This window comes from Pseudonaja textilis, chromosome Z, assembly GCF_049901715.1.
Source record: "Pseudonaja textilis isolate UNSWEBS1 chromosome Z, rPseTex1.2, whole genome shotgun sequence".
NCBI classification, from domain to species: domain Eukaryota; kingdom Metazoa; phylum Chordata; class Lepidosauria; order Squamata; family Elapidae; genus Pseudonaja; species Pseudonaja textilis.
Genome location: NC_142008.1, coordinates 129,099,077 through 129,121,415, shown reverse-complemented (window position 1 = coordinate 129,121,415; position 22,339 = coordinate 129,099,077). Strand labels below are relative to the sequence as shown.

The window sequence follows — 22,339 nt, the reverse complement described above, 5'->3', positions numbered from 1 at the left end:
GCTCTTGGGGAAGGAAACCACACACACACAAAAACGGAGACAGAATTACTCTTTCACTATGATGTTGACGGGATGCAAAACAGGCAGCCGTCCGGTAGCCTCATTATTCTCTTTCACGTTGCTCTCATTCAAACTGGAAGACACCGAAAAGGAGAACGCAATTAGGAGAAGCCAATCAGAAACTGCAGAGGGGGGGCAGACACTCTATCAGGTTCCTTACCTGTGTGCACGGATGGTGAAGTAAACGAACTTGTCCAGCCAGGCATCACCTCTGGAGGAGCGGAAGGACACCTGGAGGAAGGCCTTCAAGAAGGAACATGGCACAGCTTATAAGAATGCCTGTTTTCCTCTTCAATCCTACTTTCTTTTTGTCAGTCCCCCCTTCAGCTAAAACAGCCTCCTTCCCTCCTAACTGCAGCATCCCAAACACAGGTAGTCCTCGTCTTATGACCACAATTTCTGTTGCTAAGTGAGACATTTGTTAAGCGAGTTTTGTCCCATTTTAGGATCTTTCTTGCCACAGTTGTTAAGTAAATCACTCCAGCTGTTAGCATGGTAATACGGTTGCTCAATGAGCCTGTTTTCTCCACTGAGTTTCTTTGTCCAAGTTTACAGGTTTTCATTAGCTTATAATATAAAATACAAAAATACAAAGGCAAATTGTTTGGGGCAAAAAAGGAGGCGAAGGGGAAGGGAGAAGTGTAGAAAAGAAGGGAGAAAAGAAAAAAAAAGGTGTTGACTTCTGACTCCCTTTGGTGCACTGGAATAAGACAGTAGCATCAAACCTCAATTTTCTACTTTTCCATAATAGTATAAACTAGCCATTTCCATAACAACAAATCTATCTAATCAGTAAAACCCAAAATCAAAGTTTCATTTTTCCCCACCTCAAGCACAAAGTCCAGAAGCGGTTTCCACGTAGAAACAAAAGTACTTATATTCCTTTATTTGATCAAAGCAATTCATTGACTTTGCTTTTCAGAAGACTACCAAGGGCGATCCCATGATCCCAGGACAATGCAGCTGTCATAAATAGGAGTCATTTGCCAAGCGTCTGGATTCTGAACATGTGATCATGGAGATGCTGCAATGTCATGCATGTAACAAATGGTCATACGTACATCACTTTTTTCAGTGCCATTATAACTTTGAACAGTCACTAAATGAACTGTTATAACTTGAGGACTACCTGTATTTTGGATGCCGATTCCCAGTGCCTCCAAAACCTCATTACCCTACGTTGTTGGTTGTGGTGGGAACTCAGAGTATAGTTTGTAGAAATGTTACTTAATTGCCTCTTTCTCTTTTGGCTATAGAATTGATTCTCTTTCTACCAACCACTGGGAGGAATGAAGAATGGAACTTGCTTATTCATTCATTCATTTATTTATTAAATGTGCACGCCACTTTGGACAGTGAGATGGACGGCATATGAATTTAATAAATAAATGAAAATTGTAATTGGTGCCCTGTCTCTCAATCCCTTTTCCGCTTTTCTTCTGTTGGTTTTTGAAGTTGCATTCCATCAGGATTACATTTATAAATGTACAGAGTAGAAATGTTTTATTTGAACAATAAGAGAATACTGAATTCTCTCTCTTCCCGGCCCAGTAATTGTGCAGAACCGGGACACACAGCTTACACCGGCATCCTGTGCAGGGTAACATTTTTTCACATTTTGCTTTCACGCGCTTTCGTTCTCATGGCTGTCCTTTTACTTCTGCCCTTTGACTTGATTTCCCATGTCTTACCTGAGTGCCTGCCTTGAGAGCGGGTGGCCTGAAACGGCAGGAGCTGTGGCGTACGGAGGCATTTCCTGGTAATCCATGCATCTGACAGGCCGGGAACAGCGGCCAGTTCGACTTGAAGCAGAGAGAGAATGTTTTTTTAAAAAATTAAAAAAAACATCAGATCATGCCCGGGGAATATAAAGGAAAGTGATCTACAAGAACCAGGCCATCTGTCTTTTGCAAGCCTGCCCAGGCACCCAAAATAGATACATACTCTGTTATTCCTTTGCCAAAGTACATTTGCAAGCCTGCCCAGGCACCCAAAATAGATACATACTCTGTTATTCCTTTGCCAAAGTACATTTAATCATGGGAATGTAAGCAAAGGCCTTTGGGAATATTCCAAGTTATGGAACTAAAACATACGAAGAGCGGTTGCTGGAATTGGGTATGTCTAGTCTAATGAGAAGAAAGACTGGGAAGGACATGACAGCAGCGTCCTAATATCTCAAGGGGTTGCCACAATGAAGAAGGAGTCAGGCTATTCTCCAAAGCCCCTGAGGGCAGGACAAGAAGCAACCTGGATGGAAACTAATCAAGGAGAGAAGCAACCTGGGATTAAGGAGGAATTTCCTGTCAGAACAATTAATTAATAGAATGGCTTGTTTCCAGAAGTTAATGCTCCAACACAGGAGGTTTTTAAGAAGAGATTGGACAACCATTTGTCTGAAATGGTATAGGATTTCCTGTCTGAGCAGGGGGTTGGACTAGAAGACCTCTAAAGTCCCTTTCAACTCTGTTATTCTCTTAACCCACCCAACTCATTAAAACCAGCTAATCCAAGCTAGTCCAATTTGTCTGCTGGTAGACAAAGTAATTTTCTTTCGGTTGGTCTTTCTTTTTTCCAATAATTAAGGGGAAATTAACATACAGCTGCAAAGATTGATTGCTTAGATTTCTGTTAGCTTCAGATTACTTTGCAAGGGAGTGGCTGCAGGCTTATGTGCAAGGAGCTTGCCTTTGTTATCATCTGGGAGGAAGTTTTTCCAGATTTCTCAGTCTAAACTCTCTGGGGTTTCCTAATACACTCCCATCTGCGTAAGTTCTAAGCTGGTTTGAGATTGCTTGACTTTTTCTAGGTTGTGGAGTACTTGGTTCTCTCTGAGCTTGGCTGTTTGTTTGCAGACAGTTCATAACCCAACTGGGCAACATCATCAGTGCTGGTGAGTGTGGGATTTGCTACCTGTTTTTATACGGCAGCTGTATAATTTCTCCTGCTAGCTAATCTTCTATGCTGAGTGTACAGTGGCTTATCTTTTTCTAGATCTTCTTTTTCTGATCTTTTTCTAGATCAGTCAACTCAGCAAGGTCACACCTGCCAGGTGACCCTGATGGTGACACCTGACTTCTGACCTACAAAAATCCAGCATCTCCACCTTAATCCCCCTATTTCTCCTCACTATAACCCCTCCGCCCCATCAAAATTCATCAAACTCACTTGAAGAACTGAAGCTCCCTGGAAGGACATAACAGAAGAGTAGTAAAAAGAAATGGCCGGGTCATATGCCAATTCTCCCAGATTTTCTAGTTTCACTGTTAAATTCAGTATGAAATTTGGGCTCAACTTCAGTCCTTTAGATCTGAAATATAATAATGGGAAATATTTCCTCAATGCCAAGGACCCCTGGTGACTTCCTGCCTCCTTGTCTCCACTTCCCTACAGCTAGACTCTACAAAATAGAAATGGTCATGAAACCTATTACATGAATTACAAGGAAATGAATGCAATACCTTCTATCCAATGCCTAATGTTAGCAGAGCCCCAAACCAATTAAAATGGGGATTTGGTGGTCCGACTTTTATTGCAAACCACGATACTGCCCATCTCCAGCACAAGAGGACTGATAGAAACAGATACAGGACACAATTCACGCGATGCATCTCGGACCCCTTATATAAAAGGGATTCCGGAAGAAACAATTTTCACAGGCTCTGGTATTTTACATATGGCTAGCTCAATACCCGTGCTTCGCTATGAAACTATGTGACCGGGCTTAGTTTTTGGGAAGGAAAATAAGGGGGCAGGGGAAATTGTGCCTCTGCCTACCAGCATCCATCGATATTTATCTGGATAGCGTCCTGTCAGTGCGTGAGAGTTGAGGGCTGTTTAGAAAATGAAACAGTATTTGCTGTGTGACAAAGAAGGAGACAGCAAAGAGCCTGGGCAGGGCTTAGCTCAACTGTTCTGTACTAAAGCTGCTTGGTGCTGTGAAATTGAAACTGCTCTCCTCTGCTTGTGTTTTGCATTTGGAACAGATTTCTTTTCAGGTGGGGAGGGGGAATAGAACTCCTTAGCATCAGAGCATGTTAATAATAATATATAAAATACTAATGCTCTGATGGTCGTTTCAAAAAATCCTTTCTCAGTGAGCACCTAAAAGCCAAGAGGAACATACGTGCCAAATTTCAAGTTTGTAGGCTTTATGGTTCTGGGGATTTTGTGATGATGCATGAGTGATATTTCACTTTTATATATATATATATATATAGATTTCATCGTAAATCTTGGATTTAACCCTCAGCTTGTGCACCGCTTCCTACCAACCAGAGGTAGCACTTCCTAGTGGATGGTTGAAGTGTACCTCCTGGCTCTCACACGATGTCACATATTTCCATCAGATGATCCAAGTTTGCAATAGCGAAGGACAGAATTAAAGACCAGGAACACCACATGTCACTCACCCTGAGAAGTTAAAAGATACCGAGAGATCAGGCACACAAATTCCATCCTGACCGCAGTCTTTCTGGAAGGGAACCTGACAAAATACAAGAGAAACAGAGGTGGGGTGAGCAACATGGGCTAATGAAGAAGCTTTCTTAAGGAGGACATAGATGAAGCAGGCAAAGGCATAAATTAACGCACAGAGGGGTAGAATCATATGTCTTACATGGGAGAATCTGTTTACGAGTTCCTCAGGCATCTATATACTAAAACTCTCACGTTTATCTGTTCGTCTGTTTGATACTCTCCAGTTGTGTTATAATGCCACAATTTTTGAACTGGGTACCTAAAACTTGCTAACTCAAAAGAACCAATAAAATATCCAGGACCCATTACTCCTGCATAATTGAAATGTCCATGATGTTCAGACCAGATTCAATTGCAAACTTATGGCTGTTGTAGCGTCCCTGTGTTTACGTGATTGTAAATATTGACACTCCCTACCAGTTTCCTACAAGAAAAGTAAATGGGGAAAACAGCAAGAAGTCAGAAGTTGCTTCCATTCCCTCTGTTTCCCCCCCCCACACACACACCTGTAATCTTCTCATTCAGTAAATATATGGTTAGTAAATATTGACTTATTATTGAAGTGTGTTTATCATTCCCATTATTTTTCCATTCACGATGTTTCTTAGATAATCATGGGGTAACCACAAGTATCGGGGTAAAAAAAAATATGGTCAGCTTAAAATTGAATGTTTGTTCTGGTCACATCACCATTTGCTCAAAGGATGACCCAATGGGTCACAGGTTTGTCTAGTTTTACTTCTTTAGGAGGATGGGCATTTCCAGTTTTCTCATTAGGAAATCTGTACGGCAGCTCTCCTCTATGTCAGGGTTTCTCACCCTTAGCAACTTTAAGATGCTGGTGGTGGAATTCTGGGAGTTGATGTCTGCCCATCTTAAAAGTTTTCAAGACTGAGAAACACTGTTTTGTGGACACAAGGAGAATCTATTTGATCACATGATCATAGCCAGTGACCAGTTTCGATTTAGCCAGGTTACAACCTTTCATACTCGTGAAATGTCTTCATAGTTAACATGAGTTAACTATGAGTTTGGAGGTAAAGTAAGTCATCTGACAGATTATCTTATTGTCTGTCCAAGGGTCTTCAAACTCGGCAAGTTTAAGACTTGTGGACTTCAACTCCCAGAATTCCTGAGCTAACATGACTGGAGGAGGAATTCTGGGAGTTGAAGTCCACAAGTCTTAAAGCTGTCAAGTTTGAAGACCCCTGTTATAGCCAACCCAGGTGGGGAGATATTTAATAAAAAGTGTTTTAGAGACTCCACATTAGTGAACTCTATAAATGAGGCTGGGGAGGTAGGTCCTACTGCACTTTCCAAGATTCTGTATTTATCCAGAAACCCCATTCAAAATTCCTTGCTGATGTATGTATTTCTTATTTCCTTAGTTTAGCCATCTCTGTGGGGCTTGGTAACAAGTTTGATTTAGTGATCATTCGAAGTTACAATGGCACTGAAAAAAAGTGATTTATGACTGTTTTTCACACTTATGACCATTGCAGCATTCCCGTGATCACATGATCAAAATTAGGATACTTGGCAACTAGCTCATATTAATGATGGTTGCAGGCTCCTGGGGTCATATGATCACCTTTGGCAGCTCCTGACGAGCAAAATCAATGGGGAAATCTGATTCACTTAACGAACGTCATACTAACAACCCCATTGATTCACTTAACAGCTGGGTCAGGAAAGATTGTAAAATGGGGCAAAACCCAATTAACAACTGTCTTGCTCAGCAACAGAAATTTTGGGGTCAACTGTGGTCATAACTTGCGGATTATCTGTACCAAAGCCTTGTATTTATAACAAACTTAGCCTTTGTGGGAGATGCAATGAACTTTCTTTTGAATAGGTTTGCTTAGAAATGTGACTGCAAATTTGTTTCAGGTGTGAAATAAGAATGGTGGATAAGACAGTGAATGGACCCTTGCATTGAGATGGCAGCCAGCCATTTTCTGTCCTCCAGGCCTGCCTCAGCTTCTGGGAAGAAGGATGGATTCAAATGAGATAGCAATAGCAATAGCACTTAAACTTATATACAGCTTCACAGTGCTTTACAGTTCTCTCTAAGTAGTTTACAGAGTCAGCAACAATCTGGGTCCTCATTTTACCGACCTCAAAAGGATGGAAAGCTGAGTCAGCCTTGAGTCAGTGAGGATCGAACTCCTTGCAGTCGGCAGAATTAGCCTGCAATGCTGCATTCTAACCATTGCTCCACCACGGCTCTTGGTGGCATATGAAATAGACTGGCATGAAGCTAGAAATACTCAGGGCTGGCTCATGACAGAGATGTTAGTTCTAGATCAGAGTTCCCCAACCTTTCTGGGTTGGCGGTCCGGAGCGGGGGGACAGTAGAAAGGGGATGATTTTGTGAGAGGGTTGCAAGCACGCATGCGCATATGTGAGCACCCGCAACAATCGTGGTGACACTTGCATAAGTGAAGTCACAAGTGCCAGCACTGAGGCTTGCACGATTGGGGCCACAAGCGCCCATGACAACACTCGCACAAGTGGGGCTGTGAGCACACATGGAGGTGCGCACATCGGCTGTTCAGTCAAGTAGCCCAATGGCGATTAGCTCATGTCCCGGTAGTAGGTCATGGCCCCCAGGTTGGTGACCCCTGTTCTAGATAAAGGAAGTGCTAACACAGAATACAGAAAAATACCTCAATGTCAGTGGAGGTTTTTGTCTCAGGGTGAAGGATGGGTCGCAGATTCCTGTTATCTGGTTGTTCCTGAACTGAGAACTTTGTCCGCAGCACAACTGGAGAGATGGAGTCATCCAGGCAGACCTGAGGCCAATTAAGAAAGAGATTCTGGAACTCAGACATTTCTACCCAGATCTGTGTGTTTCTCCATTCAGTGTTATAATATTTCTTACAGCTATACTCCAAAGGCATCCATTCCCCAATTTCTCACCAAACCATTTGAAGCAACATACCTTGACTTCTAATCACTCTGAAATGCTGAAAACACCACAAACTAATTCACACTCTCTCCAGATAATCATTTGAAAAGTGCCAAGCAATCTGCATTTAATCATGTGGTCATCTGATCACAAGCGATCTCTGGTTCTGAAGCAACAAAATCCCCTACATTCCCGTTAGCCCCAAAATGGAAATCAAATTAGATCCCAAATGGAAATCTAATAAATGTCTAGCATCCTCTCCCTATCCACAGGTTTAGTACAGTACATCATGTATTCATTTCTGTGAAAACATCTGAATTCTTGCTAGGAGGGGAAGTTTACTGCCATTCCTCTACTGTATTTAAAAGTCCCTTCAGGCTATAAAGCCGAAACAATTGCATTCTTAGCATTTCTGCAACTGTGTCTTAATAGCTGCATACAAGGCTGCAGATTTTTACAGTGGCCAGAGTAAAGAAGGAATATACAGATGGTCCTTGACTTATGACCAGTCACTTAGCGATCTGTTCAAAGATTCAGTGGACCTCTCCAGGGCTACTTATGACCCAGATTCAAAGTTATGACAGCCAGCTCTTCCCCATAGTCATGTGATTGCATTTTCAGTGCTCAGCAATTGGCTCCCATTTATGTCCACTTGCAATGTCCAGTAGTACATGACCACATTTTACTACAGATTTTACCAGAAACCGGTGTTTACTTCTGATTTCCAGAAAAGACCATCCATTGCAGAGAATAGACCTGCTTAAAAGCTGCCACAAAAAAGTCATAAAATTGATGCGGTCACATGATGACCCACTTAATGACTGGCATAACTTAAACCGCAATTCCAGGATCAATAACAGTTGTAAATCGAGGGCTACTTGTATATTCTTTGAAATGCCAATATAGGTAGTCCTCGGGGTATGACCACAATTGGGATTAAAATGTATATTGTTAAGTGAAACATTTATTAAGTGAGTTTTGTTCCATTTTAAGACTTTTCTTGACACATTTGTTAAGTGAATTGCTGCAGTTGGTAAATTAGTAATACTGTTGCTAAGTGAATCTGGGTTCCCCACTGACTTTGCTATACTCCTTGCAGACAGCTGGTCATTTGCACTTTTTTAAAGCAAGCCATTGAGGCCACTTGGAGGTTTATCTCTGTCCTCAGGGTCACCTGAGAAGTTTTTTTCTATCTCCTTTTTTCTTGTAATTTGCCTTTTACTCTATGAATTTTTTTATTTTTTTAAAAAAGGAAAGATTAATAGTATCGATCAATCATTAATAGTGTGGGGAGGGGCTCAGGACTAACATCACAAGTTCTGTGATTTGCCAGAAAGTTAAGATTAGTGAAATGCAATTTGCGATATCCTTGAGGATGCCTTCTTAATGGACCCAACTACAATTCTTAAAATTCTTTCTGGGCAGTTTGGATAAGGATATAATTGTGTCTACCTGAGACCACAGAGTCTTGTTGATGCAGATGGGCATAGCTCCAAGGCGGAGAACATCTGAAAAACTGGGTGTCTCATTCTCTAGCATCAGGCGTGGCAAGGTCTGTTTAACATCGACTTGGAGGCTGAAGTTGATTATGGCTCGCAAAGAACCTTGTTAAAAAAAGAGCAAAGGGGAAAACAGAAGGAAAAAAAAACTGAATCAAATGAGCATTGACTGAAAGAATAAGTTAACGAAGGAGTTAGCATCTAGAGAAAAAATTTAAAATAACATGGGAATATATTGCTATTTATAATTGTCTTACAGCAGCGTTTTTCAAACTTGGCACTTTCAGTTCCCAGAATTCCCCAGCCACCATATCTTAAAGTTGACAAATTTGAAAAACACTGCTTTTATATAGCAGTGTTTGGTACTCGACTACTTTGAAACTCATCAAAGATGGTACTCAACACATTTTGACGTGAAAATTTTGTCCTGGTGCTCATTGTTTGTTTGATACCCAACACACAAGCTAGAACTTGTCAGGGTCAACTTGTTGTTTTTTTGTGACTCACTACATTGTTTTTTTAAGGAAAATTTAGTATTCATCATTTTGGCTACACATTGCGCCTCTCGGAATCAATTAACAATAAGTACCGAGGTACCACTATATATTCTGGCAAGACATCAAGGACGCTTACAATTTAAAAAACCCAAAATATTAAAAGTTTAAAAATTCAGATTGAGTTAACAATAAAATAATAAGATAACCTTTATTCTCATTTTTTACTTTGAGCACACTGCTCCACATAAAAAATGAACCCTGATCTCAAAAGAAAGTATATATCTACTCATACACATACATAACACACATACTCACATTATACACACACACACACAAAACCATACATATGCATATAAATATTAATCACTGTTCATTTTGAATACATATAATATATAATATTGAAATTGTATCTTTTCAGATTTTCTAGAACTCAATCGAACAAGGATTAAACATAGTTCTTATGGAAAGATATTGCATAGGGAAGACAGCTTTGAAATACAACACAGGACTTGCTCCCACATACCAGGAAGATGGGCTTTGGACCAGGGGAAATTTTCAAATGGGCCTCTTCCATTAACTTTAATGGCTAGATGAGTACAAAATAAGATAAGCAATCCCTTAAATAGCCAGGCCTTAGCCATGAAGGACTTTGAGTACTAATGCCAATACATTATATTGTATTGTATTGTATTGTATTGTATTGTATTGTATTGTATTGTATTGTATTGTATTGTATTGTATTGTATTGTAATGTTATGTTATGTTATGTTATGTTATGTTATGTTATGTTATGTTATGTTATGTTATGTTATGTTATGTTATGTTATGTTATATTATGTTATGTTATGGAAGCTCTTCAGACACAAAGTCAGCTAAGTGGCCTTGGGCCAATCACTTTCTCTCAGCCTAACCCAACTCACGAGGTTGTTGTAAGGAAATTAGTAGTAAGAACTGATGACTATGGCTCACAGAAGGAGTATTCTGTATTTCCCTGAAAATAAGACTGAGTCATATATTAATTTTTGCTCCAAAAGATGCATTAGGGCTTATTTTTTGGAGAAATATGGTACTAAAATGTGTCCGTCTGGCAGATGGGGCTTATTTGGGGGTATATTACAAGCATCCTGAAAAATCATGCTAAGGCTTATTTTCGGGAAAACACGATAGGTGTGTTTGCCACCTTGAGATATTTATACAAATAACAAAGGTGGGAAACAGATAAATCAATTGATGAGAAACAGAAGTTGGCAGATGAAAAGAGTGGTTGCAGAATAAATTATCAATACTTAAGATATGAGGGAAAGAGGAGAATCCTAAAACCTACAAAATTAAGATTATTCAACAAAAGAACAGTCATGCTGAGATGTTACCAGAGCTCCATTTCGTGCTGAGAAGAGTTAAGGTGAAGCAAAGACTGACTTGCCCACGAGAATCAATTTTTGAAATCTTTCTGCTTCCACACTCTGGATCATCCAGAGGGATCAAATCAGGGGAGAATCTCAATGAAGTGAGGACAGTGAAAACAGGCCGGGATCTGGAAAGCAGAAGAAAGGTGTTGTGACATTTATTTAATTAATTAATTAATTAATTTGTTGATTTATATTGCCACCTATTTGCCCATGATGACTTGAGGCGGCTTACACAATGTAAAACCATATTTAAAACAAAACATAAAAATAAAAAAAGAATAAAAACTAACAAAAAGAATAAAATAAATTAATATAGTACAATAGAACAAAATCTGGAAAAAAAAAATCACCCCCCAACTCCCACCTCCTGATGACAGCAGATCACACTAGCCACCTGATGGGCTCCATCCCTCTCTGGGCTCCCCAGGCCCACTGGCAAAACCAGGTCTTCAGTGCCTTCCGGAAGAGTGCTAGAGTAGGGGCCATTCTAATCCCTGGGGGAATGATGTTCCAGAGAGAGGGAGCCACCATGGAGAAGGCCTTTCTTCTGGGTCCTTCCAGGTGTATCTCCCTCAGGGATGAGAGCCGCAACATTCCCTGCCTCCCCGCTCTGATGGGTTGGGTAGATGTGACCGGCAAGAGACGTTCCCTCAGATAATCTGGTCCTAAGCCATGAAGGACTTTAAAGGTGACAACCAGCACCTTGAATTGCACCCGGAAGCAAATTGGCAACCAATGCAGCTCCTGCAGGAGGTGACATATGTGCACACCAGGGTCTGCACATAACCATGCAGGCCGTTGCATTTTGCACCAACTGGAACTTCCGGATGTTCTTCAAGGGCAGCCCCATGTAGAGCGCGTTACAATAATCCAGACGGGAAGTGACTAGGGCATGAGTGACTATGAGTAGGGACTGTTGGTTCAGGAAAGGGCCTAACCAACTGCCTTCCAAAATACAGAGATCTCTGATAAGGCCTAGTTTTAACATGGGAGAAGTGCCATTTCACAATTCCCATGTATCTCTATGCAATATGCAGCACAATGTCTCTTTTACCATCAATGAGTGAAGTCTCTCTTGAGTCAAGTTTAGCTTCTGGTGATTTTGTGAACTTATTCATGTTGTAATTTTCTTAGCAGCAGGAAGTGATCTGCCATTGCCTTCTCCCACATTGTCTACCCTGTAGCCTTGGTCTCTATCCTAGTGGTTTCCCATACAATTAATAACCAGCCCTGCTTAGCTTCCTAAACCAGACAAGATTGGCTAGAAGCTGTCAGCTGCTGTGATTCCATATCCAACAACTGGAGATAACAACTGTCTCAGCTCACACCGTACGTTCCAAGTCAATGTGAAACTACCACTGTGCCACAGGCCAAGCCACACTTCCAAAAGTATTTTTTAAATTATTTTTATTGATTTTTATCCCACTCTCAGAGCATAAGATATACACATACAAGCACACAAACAGAGACACACACACACATACAGATAGATGAAAGAAAGGCAGATAGCTAGTTAGCTAGATAGGAGAGAGGGAGAGAGAAGCTGTCTTAAGCTAGTGGATATTTTATCCTTGTGTGTCCAATCACACAATAAAGAATATTCTATTCTTGTCACCCGTCCCACTGCATTAGATAACAAAAGAAACTCCTGGGACATTTTTTCTCCAAAACTATAATTCAATAAAAAAGCAATATTTTCCTTCCCCCACCTCCCATATCCCATTGTCCACAGTCCAGTTGCACTTGCGTTATGCACTTGTGAGCAAGGCTGCATACCAAGACAACTCTATTCTATTCTATTCTATTCTATTCTATTCTATTCTATTCTATTCTATTCTATTCTATTCTATTCTATTCTAATTCTAATTCTAATTCTAATTCTAATTCTATTCTAGTCTATTCTATTCTACTCTACTCTTACTCCTATTCCTACTCTTATTCTACTGTACTCTACCCTATCAGTACACTTTGCACACACATTCTATACCCTGAGGCTTAATGCATTTGTTAATTTTCACAAGAGGCCACATGAAACACTAGGATTGTCGTGAAGGGCTGAACCAATAGGGCTGTGAAAGTGCTTAGGCATGCATACATGCACATAGATAAAATGTGGGCAGGGTGGAATAGCAGTTGCCTTCAAAATAAAACCAATTTTCACAAGTCTGACTGGGACAGCCAAAGGGCTGGAGGTGGCCTGGGAGCCATAAAATGCCCAGATCTGGTCCATGCCCATTTCCACCCCAACCTTCCCTACCGAAGCACCACTGCACTTCCAAGAGCTCCAATGGCTAAGTCGTTCAGCTCATCCCTGCTCAGATCCAACCTTCCCTGGATGGACTGTCCAAAAAACTGGAGCCCGGGAGAAACAGAGGTAGCTGAAATCCGCTGTGGGGAAGAAGGAAGTAAAAAAGAGATCATTAAGACTGGAGCACATCAACACAGGTAGAGAAGCTTCAGTTGGGTATTCTTATCTAACTTATTTTTGACATTTGGACTTACCTGGCTGTGCACTTCCTTCAGTCGGTCTGTTTCACCCAGGAAGATGTAAATGGCCCCCCGATTTTCATCCTCCATTGGGGCTCCTACAGCCACATCTGTAAGGCCATCGCCACTGATATCCCCTAATGTGGACAGAGCTGCCCCAAAACGGCCTAGTCCATTACCTGGGATTCCATACAACATTTGAAGGTGAACAAGCTCACCCTGGAATGAAGCATGCGAGGTACATTAGTTAGTGTAGTTTTACTAGCCTCCAGAAGCTGTGGATGCTCCAACATTGGAAGTTTTTAAGAAGAGATTGGATAATCCTTTGTCTGAAATGGTATATAGGGTTCCCTGTCTGAGCAAGGGGTTGGACTAGAAGACCTCCAAGGTCCCTTTCAACTCTTGTTATTCTGTTATTCTGTTTCAGAGCTACCTGTGGACATACTGAAGAAGATAGCAAGGCTGTTAGTGGCTATTAGCCATACAAACAATGGTTCTTTTCTTTCTTTCTTTCTTTCCTTCTTTTCTTGACTAAGCATCTTACATTAAAAGAATATTTTTATGAACAGGGGGGTGGAGTAGAAGATCTCCAAAGTCCCTTTCAACTCTGTTATTCTATTCTTTTAAATTAATATAATAATCTAAATACTATATAAGAAATATAATAATTAAAACATGGAAGGAATTTTAAACATTATGACTTTATATAACATTTGGGGCCCAGAAATTAGTAGCCTGATTAGCTGTATCGTTGGTCAGGAACAAATTATTTTATTCTGTTCTGTTCTGTACTATTCTATTTTATTCTCTCCCTCTCTCTCTCTCCCTCCCTCTCTCTCTGTACACACACACACACACACACACACACACACACACAATATATATATATATATATATATATATATATATATATATATATATATATATATATATATATATTTTCTTAAGTTTTTGGTACTTACATGTATGGCATTCAGCTTTGTTCAGGTATTTTCCCACGTCATTGTAGTTGTGCTTTTAAAGTTGTAGCAACGTTTTGGCAGAATCTCATCTGCCAAAACGTTGCTACAACTTTAAAAGCACAACTACAATGATGTGGGAAAATACCCGAACAAAGCTGAATGCCATACATACATACATACATACATACATTCTATGTTGCTACTTATCAACCACTTTCCATGGATCTCATCCAGTTGACCTAACAAAAGTGAAAAATAACCATACATTTCTATATTTAAGCATTCATATCAAAACTCATTAAAAGCATCTGGGCAGATGAGCTAATATAATATGACAAAGCGGTAGATGAATTAAACTAACCTATGATAAATTCTTGCTATCTGCAGCAGTTGCTTCAAAAAATGCTACGAATGTTGCATTAGCCAAAACCAAACCATTGTTCTTAGGGAAAGACACGTTCCTACCATCCTCTGGTCACATATTTGTCAACTAATCCATACATAAGTTTGTTTTATGTGTGTTTTTGTTTAAAGACACTTTACAAATAGTCTTCGATTTACAACAGTTCATTTAGGGTCCGTTCGAAAAAGTGACTTATGACTGTTCTTCACACTTATGACTATTCCAGCATCCCTGTGGTCATGTGATTTCTATTCAGATGCTTGGCAACTGACACACATTTATGATGGTTGTAGTGTCCCGCGGTCATGTGATCCCCTTTTGTGACTTTCTGACAGGCAAGGGGAATGGAGAAACCAGATTCACTTAACAACAGTGTTACTAACTTAATAACTGCGGTGATTCACTTAACAATTATGGCAAGAAAAGTCGTAAAATGGGACAAAGCTCACTTAACAAATGTCTCACTTAGCAATTTTGGGCTCAATTGTGGTCATAAGTCAAGGACTAGCTGTATTTAGTGTGTGTGTGTGTGTGTTTGTGTGTGTGTGTGTGTATTAAAAATAAAGTTCTAAAAATAAGCATTTAAAAGTTTTATTAAGTTTTATTTATCAAAAGTCTTTGACTTTCATAGCCATTTCAACTAGCAGATAACAGATAATCAGAGTTGGAAGGGACCTTATAGGTCATATAGTCCAACCCCCTCACCCAAATGGGAGACCCAACACCATTTCTGACAAATGGCAGTCCAATCTCTTCTTGAAAGTCTCAAGTGATGAAAGCAAATTACTAAGAGTAGCTAGAAATGTGCAGAGTGGCAACTCAAAAATCTTGCTGCCTTGGGCATGTCTGTGAATACAGCTAATCTCCAATTTACAACAGTTCATTTAAAGATGATTCAAAGTTATGATGGCACTAAAGTTTTATTGATATCCCAACAGGTGACAGTTGAAGGAGGAGAAGAAATGAAAGCTACTTTCATTCAACAATGTGACCAGTGACACCTGGAGAGGGAAATATTTGCTCTTTTAATTAGGGGAAAATGGCAGGAACTTTTAGAGTTGGTTTTCACTAGCTGTACCGATATGATGTATCCAATAAACATGTTCTTTGAGGAATATGGCTGCCTCGTAGTTCTGATTTTAGTGGATGTTTTACTTGGAACGCTGACATTTGAAGCTAAAAAATGAAAGTCTATAATCAGACAGCTGTGAAGGCTTGAAGATTTTGTTATTCTCTGCCTCCTTTGGCAGAAATACATGGAAAAGAGCCTGCTAAAACTACCAAGTATTTCCTCCAAAAAATGATCGGATGGAGTGAAAGATAATTCACCAACTATGAGAAAACATCTCAATCCTGGATTTCTCCTCCAGCCTCCAATGTTTTTACTCACCGTGTTGTTGATGGAAGAGACGTAGACAACCCCACCTTGGTGTCCACTGTAGTAATGAGGAGCCCCAATTACAAGTAGGTCAGTATTTCCATCTTCATTTAAGTCCACGGAGGCAAGTTCAGCACCAAAGTATGAGCCCACCTGAAGAGAAGAAAACACTTTCTGTGGGATCACACAACATACACCCTGAGGGCCCAGCATTTTGTATCCAGCCATTTTAGTATGGCAACCCTGTTGAGACATCATATTATTTACTGGTTTATCATCATAAGATCTGTTTATTTCTGCCTGGAAACTTCTTGTGACTTTTTGCACAAAAAAGAAAGCAAAACCCAGTCTTATGACTTCAGAAGAAATAGATAAAGTAGGCGGAAGAGAGCTTTCATTTTTGCAAGAGTTAATTTTGTAGCTGTACTTATATTCGCTGCAAAGAAAACATAAAACTGCTTCTTCCTATGTCTTTCTTTCTTTCTTGTGCTTTTTGCCTCCCTCCCTTTTCTTTCATTTCTTTTCTCTCTATTAATTCATATTAGTTTTTAATCTCCTTTTTAAAGTCTTAATAGAAAAATTATGCAAGATAAAGGTCATGGAGCTGAGCTGATTACTTTGTGGTTAGCCGTTTTTAGGGAAGCGCTGAGCCGCAAAGAAAGGCTTCCCAGGCATAGATAGTTTGTTTAGGCAATCTCTCCGCTCTGGTGTTGTGTGCGGTATGTGTGTGTGTGTGTGTAAAAAGAGACTGGACATAGAGCAACACAATACTGCACTAACACCAATTTAGTTTTGACTGTTAGTTGCCTAGATTCTTATGTATCATCATCATCATCATTTCAGCCATTGTCTGTCCACTGCAGGATGAAATCTTATTCCTCATGTTTTCAACCAATACGGTCCTGAGCTTTCTTTTGCCAATTCGGCCTACAATACTTGCTGATGTCGTCGATCCATCTTGTTTTAGGTCGCTTTCATGGAAGAGGACCGAGTAGTGCTCCAGGAACCAGGAGCACTACTCAGGTGACCCTGAGGACACTGATAAACCTCCAAGTGGCCTCAAGGACTCTCTAAAAGGATGCAAATGACCAGCTGTCTGTAAGGAATACAAATCCTTCCATTCCCCACTATCCTGTCTGAGCTGAAGAAGCTTCTTGGATGAGAAGCAAAGTCCTTCAATTAAAAAAACAAGGAACTCCTGTTGCCTCCTGAAAAAGTACCTTTGGGATTTCGTGGAGAAGGTTTTCTCCAAGCCAACCATAATTTTCAAGAATAACCTCCCCCTGAAAAGAAAAGTTTTCAATTCATGTATGCTACCTGTTCTAACATGCTGGTGAAACATGGACATTAACCTCACAACTGATAGAAAAGCTACAAGTGGTGCAAAGAGCTATTGAAAAATACATGAAAGATTACAAGATAGAAAGATTTGCACATGGATTAGAGAACAAAAATTTGCAATGCCATCAAGACAGTACAAGAATTGAAATGGAAATCAGTTGGTCACTGATGGCATGTGGACCAAAGCAGTCATAGAATGGATCCCACTTGATCAAAAGCACCCACGAAAGAGACCTAAAACAAGATTCTTGTGACTACGTAGCAATAATAAGCTCTTCTTTGATTCGAACTCAACGAGTGGCTATTTGCTGTTTGCGCCTGACAATCGCAGAGGTTTTATCAGCTGAGGATCTGATTATCCAAAGGAGCCTAATTCTATTATTAAGAATCTACCCAGCCACAGGAATCTACAGATCTTCTTAACAGAGACTTGTTATTCTGGCAACTGGGAAAGGCCTCATTCTGCAGCACTGCCAAGCTGCAGGTGCTCTTCCTTAGGGGTGGTGCTTAGTTCCCACTCCGTCGTCCATTACAAGAGCGGCCAAATTACATTTCTTTCACCAAACTTTTAATAGTTAATGCACGCTTGGGTTGATTTTGATTTATGAATTGGTATTTTTGTACTGACTTTTATTGAGTCAGCCATCTAAAATGCTCATGATTGCGTAGAAAAATGGGGTCTGTCAAATAAATCAGTAAATAAATCAGATTGTCTAGTTGGCGTTGCATTCCAATCCTCATTAGGTTCAGCTAGCAAGTCCAACAGTATACAGGTAGTCCTTGACTTACTGTATAACTATAACTGAGCCTCAATTATGGTTATAAGTCACAGCAGCCATTAACTGGGTCGCCATAGGAACGTCCCTGATTTTATGACTTTTTTTGCTGCAGTTGCTAAGCAAACACAGTGGTTATTAAATGCACCTATTTTCTTCACCTATTAAATGCACCTATTTTCTTGCCGGAAATAGGACTGGCAAAAAAAAATTGTGAAAATTGTGGCCATTTGACCATAGGATGCTGCAAATAGTCATAAATGCAGGGCAGCTCCCAAGCGTCCAAAAAGCAAACACGGGACTGCAGTTGTGTATGTGATTATGCAGCCACTGGAGCTTCAGAACTGGGTTGTAAGTAGCTTTGGGGAAATATGTTGTAACTCTGAATGACGTAACTCTAAATGCTTGTTAAGTAACTGATCATTAAATGAGGACCACTTAAACTGAGGAGTCCCCTACTATGAATTGTCTCTGGTAACAATTCTCTCATTTCCATCTATGCTTATGTTCTAGTACAGTGGTTCCCAACCTTTTTTTCACCCCGCACCCCTAAATAAATTTCACTCGAACCTCACACCCCCTGAAATTTAGACTTTAGGAACTAATGACCGCGTTAAATATATGGTAGGATTGAATCTTTTCAGCTATATATGTGACGGCCACTAAATAACGATACTTAACTCTAAAATGAAAACAAAGTTAATCCATTGCATAATAAATAAAAATGCCAACATATAGCCAATATCCTATTATTTACCTGGACTTTTCTCGCACCCCCTGGAATATCGAGCACCCCAAGGTTGGGAACCCCTGTTCTAGTAGAACCTCTGCTGGATGCAGACTAATTATATGAAACCCTGTCCTTGATTCAAAACAAAAGTTGCATGAAAAACTTTTACAATCCTTCCGTCATGACAGTGAAGATGGATCTGCATTCCGTTTCCTATCCTCCCTTACCTGTTGACCCTGAATATTCCCTGTTAAGCGTCCACTTTTGCTTTCAAAGACCAGGACTTGGCCAACGTGCTGGAACCGAGGAGCTCCAGTGATGTAGAAAGTCCTTTGGTGAAAGCGAGCTAAAGCCACAGAGTAACCTGTCCAGCAAAGAGAAGAAACAACCTGTGGTTCATGGATTTGGCCAATTCAGCACTTAGGGGCAGAGGGTGGAGAAAAAGACCTGCCTCCATCACTCACCTATATAGGACTCACTGGTGCTGCTGTTGAGGAATTGGGTCCGGGGAGGTTCCTCAAAGGATGATTCTTCTAAGCCTCCAGTCCAGCTATAAGCACCGACGACTCCAGTCACCGCATGTTCCTGAAGAGAAAAGCAAACAAGGAATAGATGAAAGAGGGGCAATTCATTGACCCTCATATGCACATGTAGCCTTGTCACCAAGTAGACGTGGTCCTCAACTTATGACCACAACGGAGCCCCAAAATTTTGTTGTTAAGTGAGTTTTGCCCCATTTTATGACTTTTCTTGCCCCAGTTGGCAAGTGAATCGCTGCAGTTGTTAAGTTAGTAACATGGTTGTTAAGTGAATCTTGCGTCCCCAATTGACTTTGCTTGTCAGAAGTTTGCAAAAAATGATCACGTGACCTGAGGACACTGCAACCGTCATAAATATGAACGGGTTGCAAAGTGCCTGAATTTTGATCATGTGATCATGGGGATGTTGCAACTGTCATGAGTGTGAAAAACGGTCATAAATCACTTTTTTTCAGTGTCATTGTAATTTCAAACAGTGGCTAAATGAACTGTTGTAAATTGAGAACTACCTGTACCAGAAAAATTTGGGAGAAACCTGAAAAACCCAGGGATGTTTTTTATTGTATACTACTTAAAAGTCTCTCTGTGAGGGTGATGGATGGTTCAAAAATGCAATAAATAAATAAATAAATCCCCATTCCCTCACCCACAAGGAAACTACCTATATTTCCCCCAAAATAAAACCGGGTCTTATATTAATGTTTGCTCCAAAAACGGTATTAGGGATTATTTTCTGGTTAGGTCTTATTTGGGGGAAAATATGGGACTAAAATGCATCTGCCCAGCTGGAATCTTAACTGGGGCTTATTTGGGGGTAGGGCTTATATTATGAGCATCCTGAAAAATCATGCTAAGGCTTATTTTCCAGTTGGGTCTTATTTTCGGGTACATACAGTATTTTAATAACTTATTTCTTCCTCTTGCCTATGGGTTTAGAGCAGCCTACTACAGGATTTTTAAAACAAAATTATGATTCTTTTCCTTAAGATAGTAGTAAACAAATAATGGGTCACCAATGACTTTCAGTTGTGAAAACACAGCAAAATTTTCAACCCCTCCCTCCTATTTCCTTTGGCTTTAGAGAAGTACTACAGATCAGAATAAAGGGATGCGGTGGCTCAGTGGCTAAGATACTGAGGCTTGTCCATCAGAAAGGTCGGTAGTTCAGCAGTTTGAATCCCTAGTGCCGCGTAACGGAGTGAGCTCCCATTACTTGTCCCAGCTTCTGCCAACCTAGCAGTTCAAAAGATGTAAAAATGCAAGTAGAAAAATAGGGACCATTTTGGTGGGAAGGTAACAGTGCTCTGTGCGCCTTCGGCATTTAGTCATTCTGGCCAATGACCATGAAGACATCTTAGGACAGTGCTGGCTCTTCGGCTTTGTAACGGAGATGAGCACTGCCCCCTAGAGCCGGAAATGACTGGCACATATGTGCGAAGAGAACCTTTACCTTACAGATCAGAATGGGTGTTTAAAACATCCATGCCATGCCTGTCTTTGCTTTTTTAGCCTTTTTTAGAAAAAAAAATATGATGAAAGCTTATACTTTCACAAAGGGTATTATTTAGTATTAGTTTACTCACTGGTGTAAGAAGGGAACTGAATCCACCTTGGGAAAATTCTTTCTCAAAAAAACTGCTGGCTGAAGCATCAGGTGATGGTTTAGAGACTCCTTTTTCAAAGTAGAAAAATAATGAATAAGAACAACAATTGACAACAGCACCAAAATACTTGAATTTTATAAATCATGTAATAAACTTATGCAATTTCCGATGCTATTCATGGCTTCTATGAGCTCTGCTGCTTTGAGGCCTGTTGTGTGATGTCATGATGGTGCAGCCCTCGAGTTGCAACTATAATGGAATCTCCCCATTATGGTCATAAGTTATAAGGGTTGCAAAATGGGTCAGTCACATAACCAACCCGATTTTAGGACATTTTTAGGAGCAGCCAGTAAGCAAATGTGACAGTGTTTAAGTGTGGGCACTGTGGCCAGTATGCAAATGCTGTGGTCGTTAAATAAAACCATTGTTCACTACAGTACGGTTTTGCCAAAAAGCAGAAATGCCAGTCTTCCATGTTACCAAGCACCTGAAGTGCAGTCATGTGACATGAGGAACTTCAAATCTGGGTCATAACCACCCTTAGAGATAGGTTGTAATTTCAACCAGTCACTAACCAGCCAGTCAGAAGTTGAGCAGTACCTGTAGTAACATAATCTGTCTTAAATGAAGCAAATTGTTTTGTTCCCTCATGAGCATACAGTTTGCCAAATTTTAAAAGTTTCATTTATCTTTTTATTATCTTTTTCGGGTCTCTAGAGATGGGCTGAATTATTGCTCCCCTGCAGAATGAAGGTGGGTTGGCTCTCCTTTCAATAAAATTTACCTCAGCCTTGAGATAAATCATTTTTATTTGTCTCAGCCTTGAAATAAATCACAGAGAAGCTCTTATAGCTTGCCAGCAAAAGAAATTTTTAAGATTTTTATTTTAAAAATCACCCCCCAAAGAGCATCAGAAGAATGATTGGAAAAGGAGGAGTTCACACCTTCAATATTAAAGATCTTGTCCTTCAGCTGTTTCTGAAGCTGTTCAAGGGCGCCAAAACTTTCCACGGGGAAAACATTTTCATTTGATGAAGCAATTCTGCGGAGCTCATCCTGAGCTGTCAAGAAATTCTGACCAACCTGATAGATACAAGGGAAGGAGAAGGATACACTGGATAATGTATCGATGGAGATTCTCAGTCATCCAGGTCATGGTTGTCCCAAAGGTGTTTCTTTCAAGAGACTTTTTTCGGGGGAGGGTTTCTTTGAAGATGTTTTGCTTCTCATTCAAAAAGCTTCTTCAGCTCTTGAATCTTCTTCT

At 40.3% G+C, this 22,339-nt stretch overlaps 1 protein-coding gene across 1 annotated transcript in view; it reads right to left on the bottom strand.

The window, feature by feature from the left end:
• The window catches only part of LOC113443746 (integrin alpha-X-like), a 53,013-nt gene that overhangs the window by 15,856 nt on the left and 14,818 nt on the right, over positions 1–22,339 (bottom strand). Inside the window, exons 8-22 of the mRNA XM_026712164.2 lie at positions 22,020–22,158; positions 21,055–21,143; positions 19,397–19,517; positions 19,160–19,296; positions 16,098–16,238; positions 13,358–13,561; positions 13,113–13,243; positions 10,817–10,980; positions 8,903–9,054; positions 7,209–7,334; positions 4,473–4,546; positions 3,229–3,370; positions 1,752–1,862; positions 221–303; positions 50–133 (exon numbers count right to left, since the gene is read on the bottom strand). Coding sequence (XP_026567949.2) covers positions 50–133; positions 221–303; positions 1,752–1,862; positions 3,229–3,370; positions 4,473–4,546; positions 7,209–7,334; positions 8,903–9,054; positions 10,817–10,980; positions 13,113–13,243; positions 13,358–13,561; positions 16,098–16,238; positions 19,160–19,296; positions 19,397–19,517; positions 21,055–21,143; positions 22,020–22,158 — 1,898 coding nt within the window. The remainder of the gene's footprint in view (positions 1–49; positions 134–220; positions 304–1,751; positions 1,863–3,228; positions 3,371–4,472; positions 4,547–7,208; positions 7,335–8,902; positions 9,055–10,816; positions 10,981–13,112; positions 13,244–13,357; positions 13,562–16,097; positions 16,239–19,159; positions 19,297–19,396; positions 19,518–21,054; positions 21,144–22,019; positions 22,159–22,339) is intronic.